Raw genomic sequence first — 7293 nt, 5'->3', positions numbered from 1 at the left:
ATTTCCCTTCCCCTCGCACTCTCAAACTGGGGTTCTTATTGGCAAGAATTTATATAATCTCTAACTTTACTGGTGGAATGAGTGGGGGAGATGAGAATTAAATGCCTGGGACACCAACTCTTCTAGCAATTGAAGAAGAAACGCTGCTGTTCTGTTTCGATGCAAGGTCTGTACTGGCTAAAGGGCTGTGATTTGCGGTCTGCGGTCTGCCCTACGTCCCTTGTCCTGGAGGGAAATGGAAGCATTTCAGTGACTGGAATCTTGTCATTATTTCATGTTAATTTAGTCACTGGTAACTGAGAGGAAAGGGGGCAATCACCAAGTTGGCAAGAGGGACGTGTATCCACATTGTGTATGAACCTCCTCCTCCTTAAAAGGCCAGGCCGTGCCAGTGCGTGTGGAATCTCTAACACAGATGGATCTGTCAGGCTCACTTGAGACCATTTTCTTATTTAAACACTTCACCTTAGACTACTGTGTGGTTAAATTTCTTTAATATCTGGAATAATGCTAGTACCATACAGAAAAGCGGCCCCATCCCCACATCCTTTGCTGTAATTCCAGTATTTACAGTAGACAGCTGGACTGTCCAGTCCAGAGATTAGGTACAGATTTCACAATGACAAAGCTGACATCAGCATCAGCCTCAGAGGACACTCACCAAAGGAGCAGAGCAGAGGCCAGGAATATTGATAAAGTGCTGTAACCAAAAATTGTTCTGAAAACAGATTCCCTGTCAAGCCATCAAATTCACAGCCAAGGAGAAACAAACCACAATGTTAGCAACACAGCAGCATCCAGTAGGTAACTAATCAAAGCTGTACAGAGTTTACTATAGACAGAAGTTTGGAGATGGGACATAGAAGGCCTAAAATCCGGAGTCAGCCCACACCCACCCCTCCACTCCTCAGGTCCCTGTAGTTTACAGTTGGATCTGTTCATTCTGAGGACGCCACCAGAGGCCTTATTCTAAAGAAGGCTGGTTTCCCTCAGGAGTTTGGGGCATTCTTTTTGTCTGTGTCAAGGGGCATAGGTAGACTTCGTAACTGGCTGTGTCCCAAAGCCAATGATAAAGAAGGAGGCATAGGCCTCTCAATTTCCCAACAGATAGACAAAAAAGGCTAAGTTTTAGGCAATTGTGGAGTGAGAAGAGTGTGGCCCCAGCAGTCCCTGCCCCTCTGTTCTGTGTTCTTTTGTTTGAATTAGCATGTATCTCTCTCTACTGTGATGTGAATGAGCTCAACGTGCTGTTCTCTTGGAGGGATTCTCATTTTTGTTGGGAGTCAAAGGCTTAAACTAAAAGAACCAACTGTTTATCTGGAGCAGGTGGAGCAGGTTTGCTTATGAAGTCACACCCTGTTGGCATCATGTCCACTGGGAAGCCTCTGTCTTGGAGAATTGAGCTAGTTAATTCTCTACCAAGTTCTTGGCGGGTGTCAACCTGCCCTTCACAAAGCTTCAGCAGCTACATTGCTTCTAAGATGTTTCATCTCAACGTCAAATCCCAACAGGGCTGGAGATGCCAGGGTTTCCACTTCCCGAAGCTTCCTTGGGGCTCCATAGAAGAGGCCAAGGCACTCGTCAGTGGTGGTCTGTCGGCCTCCTATACTCAAATATATACCGAATTCCCAGCATGACTAAACCAGCTATTTTTACATCCTCTCAGCAAATGAGGCTGAAAACGAACTGGCCCACATTAAGTGAATAGAAGTCTGGAGATTTTTAAATGTAACTGTAGGTATAATCAACAGGTTAAATAATGAGCTGCTGTCTGACAGGGTGCTTCATCTTTAGAATCCTTGCTGTGTACTCTCCTGCTTGCTTTGGGGATCTTTCATTGTTTTATGCACCGTTGTGTAGTTTCTGTTTCCTTTTTTTTTTGTTTGTTTTGAAGGGAGGAGGTAATTAGGTTTATGTATTTGATAGAGGTGCTAGGGATTGAACCCAGGACCTCGTGCATGCTAACCATGCACTCTACCGCTGAGCTAAACCCTCCCCTCTCGTTTTCTTGTGCATTGGTTTATTTTCAGAATTATCATAGAAACCTCTTAGATTCAGTTTGTTTATATACACAGAGATTTAACTAAAATTTGGTTTTTGGATAATTCTGAGACTAAATGTTATGTTGATAACTTTTATTTTTATACGGTGCCCTCCGTTTTGTTTTTAAAGAAAACACGGTCATTCTTCATGGCAATAGTCAGCTTCACTGGACCTTAACTGTATTTTTCTGGACTTCTCATCTTTGTGAATTTAGAGAGGAGAGAATAAATAAGTCATTTCTGAGCCATGATTTGAAAGACCTATTAAAAAAAAAAAAAAAAAAGCCTTTCCTCTGCTGTCCCTCTAAATAGCACTCTGGCTAGAGGCAGCACGGTGACCAGCTTGTGCCTGGGCGTGAACTGGGGGTCTGGGTGGGGAAGAAGTTCCAAAGCATGGAGTGAAACCAAATGTGTTTTGCACGTTTTGCCTCAGGTTTGCCTTGTGAAGAGATTAGAAAGTAAAACCTCTGGCAGTTTAGAACTGTGATTAAACAGACTGGCAAAGATCTTCACCAGTGAAGGGCTGTCACAAAACGAATCTTCCTAAGAACAGCATAAGTAAGTGGGTTCAAATAGGCACAAACCAGAATACACAATATTTGTTTAGATAAAAGGAGAAAATTCCCACTGGTCAAAGCAAAATAACTGACTGCGGAGACTTGATCACCTTTATTAGCAGAATAGAAGCCCCTTAGAAGGACTATGTTCAGTTCTCAGTGACCTTCCAGACCCAGGATTCTGAGAGGAAGGGTGATTCTGTGTGGACCAGGAATTGGTACCAGTTGTGAAAGGAAAGAGCAAGAGCTTTGTTCAGATGTAAACATACTACAGTATGGAACACATAATACCTGTATAATAAATACTGGTTAGTTTATAAAGAAACAGTTCCTAGAAGCCATTGAATGTCACTTGGGTGACACTGACTTACATTCTCCCAGTTCTCACTGGAATGAGACAGCTTCATAGACACGTACATAGTGCACAAAACTCTGTGACAGGTTTCCACCCAGTCCCCGCTGTTGCCCACAGAAGGTTAGACAGATGCTCCCTTGGTCATTGTTCATTGTGCCCAGTGCCTCCTCCTGTGACGGCCATGAGTCTGCCTCTTCACTTCAGTGGCAGACTCCAGTGGCATCAGGCGACCTTGGTTATAGACAAGAATCGTTCAATATGGCAGCAACTGAGGTCGCTGTGATTCCTTCCTTTTCGTGAGAGACCTCAAGCCTTTACAGAGTCCTTAGGGACTCAAAATGACAGACGTCTTTTTGGAAAGTAAACCAGAATCATCTTGCTCCTCCTCAGAGGACTTGGACCATGGTCATTCTTTTGAGAGGAGTTGTTACTTTTCATGGGAGCTTGCTGTTTCCCTGCCAATACAACTTCTCTTCCACTTTTTTCTTTTTCCATCGGCAGAGAAGCAGCATCTTAAAGGTCTTCCTGAAGGTTCTGTTGCAGAGGGCATAGCAGATGGGGTTGACAGTGCTGTTGACGTAGCACAACCAGTAGCCCAAGTGCCACAGGGTGACTGGGACACACTTGTCACAGAAGGTGGAAACCAGGACCATGATGTTGTAAGGGGTCCACGTGATGATGAACGCCAGGAGAATGGCGCTCAGGGTCTGGGCTGCTTTCCTCTCTTTGACGAGGACCATCCTCTTTCGTTTGGTCATCTGATGGCTGAGGTTGGGATCGAGGCCTTTTGTCGAAGGGTCCTTGGACACTGGGAAGGAGCAGGGCATGATTTTCACCTTGCGACAGCCGTTGTTGGTGTCCTGGGTTCCATCAGCTTTTACCACCAATCGGAACTTATAGGCTACGCATTTCTGACTCTTGGGTCGCTGAGCAGCAGCTGGAGACAGGAAATATTTTGGGGTGTCACAGTCATTTTTTTCAGTTTGAGCATTCATGAAAGTTTCCTTGGTCTCTTCAGCACTGAATTCTTCCCTTGGGCTTTCCTTGGCCTGGCTCTTGTAGACCACTTGAAAGACAGGGTCAATGGCAGGCTTGTCCTCATCTTCTGAGGAGGGGTAGCTGCTGCAGGTGGTTAGCTGCTCGGCTCTGGCCCACTCCGTGCTCGGGCCAGTGGCCTGGGATGGCTTCCCAGTGGTGGAGGTGCTCCTGCGGGAGGATGACCAGGACGCTTGGTTCCTTTCCCTCTGGGCCAGTGCGGGCCGAGGGCAGCTGAAGCAGGACCTGAACAGAGCCTTGTGAGCGGGCTTCCTCTTCTCAGCTTCAGCCACGGAGTCAGAGCCCTGGAGGTCAGCCAGGTCTTTGGTTCGCTTCTCTGTTTCCCGGTAGATTCGGCAGTAGAGGATCGTCATGACAGAAACAGGGATGTAGAAGGCAGCAATGGCAGTGCCAAAAGTGATGGTGGGCTCCGAGAGGAACTGGATCTGGCACTCATCTGGTGGTACCGTTCGCTCCCCAACCAAGTACTGCCAGCAGAGGATCGCCGGGGCCCAGAGGATGAAGGAGATCAGCCATGCCAAGCCAATCATGATGCCAGCCCTCTTGGGGGTGCGCTTAGCCCGATAGGTCAGGGGTCTTGTGATAGAAAAGTAACGGTCAAAACTGATCACCAGAAGGTTCATGACGGAAGCATTGCTGGCCACATAGTCCAGAGCAAGCCAAAGGTCACAGGCCAGGCTCCCGAGAGCCCAGCGGCCCATGAGGATGTAGGTGGTGTAGAGGTTCATGGAGAAGATCCCAATGATGAGATCCGCACAGGCTAAGCTGAGCAGGTAATAGTTGTTAACTGTCTTCAGCTGACTGTTGACTTTGAAGGAGATCATGACTAAGACATTGCCCACAATGGTGATCAGGCTCACCACAGCTGTCACAGCGGCAATGGTGATGACTTCCCACAGCCCATGGCGTTCTAAAGGCTGGTGACTCACTGGGGTGCCATTGACTGTAGTCGCATTGTGGTAAGAGTCCCCTTCCATCCTGGTGCAGGAGTTTACATTAGGACAAAGTCTTAGGTTCCAGACTGTTCTCTTTTCTATCTCACCTCTCCTGGCCAGTGTCTGGAAGAGAGGGAAATACATTAGCTTCACCCACCAGCATGAATTTCTTTTCCACTCACTGTTTATAATTTCCAACAGGATGTTAAATGTGGTCCCACATCTATTCAGAGGAAGATGCTGAAATCTCTCAAGTTTTGATAACACTTAAGACATCATCCTTTTGCTTTGGGGGATTACCAGTGCCTGGGAGCCTTTCTTGTACATGAGGCTGCTGCCCTCTTGTGGCTCCAATGGGCATTTTTTAAAAAAGGGCTGGGAGGCTGAGGAGGGCAAACAAAAAGGGAAAAAAAGAATTGGCATGTTGCAGAGCAGTGAAGAAGACAAAGCAGGTGACGTTAAGTTACTTTCTGCTGCAATGGTCTTGAGGGCAGATCCTCTGTTTTTTAAGCCTCTGATAATAAGTACCTATTCTGTCATGCACTAGGGAAAAAGACAAGTTCTATCTACTTTTAGCCTCATTATTAATATAAATATAACTAAATTCAATTATTAAATATTATCGAGGCAGTATTGTGAGCCAAGACTGTATTACACCACTTCTCCCTGACTTAATGCACAAACTCCCCACATGTACCTAGTTTCCATCTGGAGGGTTCAAATTTTGCCCCAGCTGCTGAAGATGATGATCCTTCCTCCATTTCTGGGCTATTTGCAATATCATGGAAATGTTCTAAATTAAATTTTTTTTTCTGATTATGAAGTAATATGCCCCTTGTAAAAGTTCAGGCAATGTCAAAATGTAGAACTTAGAAAGCAAAAACTTCTTGTAATTCCACCTTGCAGAGGTAATCAGCGCTCTAACTGTATTTTCACAGCTTTTCCCTATGCATATACATGCTAACAAATATTTAAACACAGTTGTTTTTAATGGGTGGATTGTTTTGTTTTTGGGGGGCAGGTAATTTGGTTTATTTATTTTTTTAATGGCGGTACTGGGAATGGGTGGATTTTAAATGTTTATACTCGGAATTTTGTTTTTTTGTACGTAGCAAAACATCATGGACATCTTTTGGATACATCTTTTGGATCAAAGCTATCTTTTTTTCATTTTAATGACTTTACATTATCCCACTTAATGGATATACTATAATTTATTTAACCAATCCCCCATTGACAAATTCCAACTTTTTAAAAATAGAAGGAAATTTTTCCTTTTCTAGATTAAAGATCTATGTATATGATAAAAAAGCTTCGTTGGGTACAAAAGTGTAGATGGTAAAGATAGGTTTCCCTCCCACCTCTGACCTCCAATCTCTCAATCCCTGTTTTCCAGAAGTAGCTACTGTTACCATTTCTCTTCTTTCCTTCCAGAGATATATGTGCATACAGTATATATCTGATGACGTATGAAAAATACCATTTTAATTACATTTCAGGCACCTTACATGATGCTGAAGGGAGAAAAGTCTTTGATGATCTTCAGAGCACATCACATGGGCAGCGCCTGCTCTGCCTACTGGCCAGTCTTGACACTTCCTTGTTAACAGTAATTGATAGAAGGTGACAAATTTGTGAAAGGCTATAAATTTTCTTGGCTTTGTTTTGTATTTTCTTTTTAATTTTCTTTCTTTTTAAATATGAAATGCTTCACAAATTTGCACGTCATCCTTGCCCAGGGGCAATGCTAATCTTCTCTGTATCCTTCCAATTTTAGCTGTCAAAGTGAGCACTGTTTTGTATTTTCAACTGTATATTTTTTATTTTTATTGAAGTATAGTCTATTTACAATGTATTAATTTCTGGTGTGCAGCGTAGTGATTCAGTATGTGTATGTATATATATATATACATATATTCCTTTTTATATTCTTTTTCATTATTGGCCATTACAAGGTATTGAATATAGTTCCCTGTGCTCTATAGTAGGATCTTGTTGTTTATCTGCTTTATATATAGTTGTTAGTGTCTGCAAATCCCCGACTCCCAACTTATCTCTTCCCCACACCCTTTACCCCTTGGTAACCATAAGTTTGTTTTCTGTGTCTGTGAGTCTGTCTCTGTTTCTTTTTTGTCTTGTTTTTTTTTAATTGAAGTATAGTCAGTTACAATGTGTCGATTTCTGGTGTGCAGCACAATGTCCCAGTCATGCATCTATATATGTATGTATACACATACTCATTTTCATACTCTTTTATTAAAGGTTATTACAAGATACTGAATATAGGTCCCTGTGCTATACAGAAGAAATTTGTTTTTTTTATCTATTTTTATATATAGTAGTTAACA

General features: G+C 43.3%; 1 protein-coding gene and 1 non-coding gene across 2 annotated transcripts; both read right to left on the bottom strand.

The window, feature by feature from the left end:
• Positions 1 to 3318: 3318 nt before the first annotated feature.
• On the bottom strand, positions 3319 to 5232 carry CHRM5 (cholinergic receptor muscarinic 5). Its single transcript, XM_032481584.1, has one exon. It carries the CDS (start codon positions 5087 to 5089, stop codon positions 3389 to 3391), a length of 1701 nt encoding a protein of 566 aa, XP_032337475.1. The 5' UTR covers positions 5090 to 5232; the 3' UTR covers positions 3319 to 3388.
• A 1407-nt stretch (positions 5233 to 6639) lies between these two features.
• LOC116664632 lies at positions 6640 to 6743 on the bottom strand. The gene has a single exon (XR_004321150.1). It is a non-coding gene; the product is annotated as a U6 spliceosomal RNA (small nuclear RNA).
• Positions 6744 to 7293: the final 550 nt, after the last annotated feature.

Source organism: Camelus ferus, chromosome 6 (genome assembly GCF_009834535.1).
Source record: "Camelus ferus isolate YT-003-E chromosome 6, BCGSAC_Cfer_1.0, whole genome shotgun sequence".
NCBI lineage: Eukaryota > Metazoa > Chordata > Mammalia > Artiodactyla > Camelidae > Camelus > Camelus ferus.
Note: the sequence above shows the minus strand (reverse complement) of the source record. Positions and strands in the feature narration are given on the sequence as shown.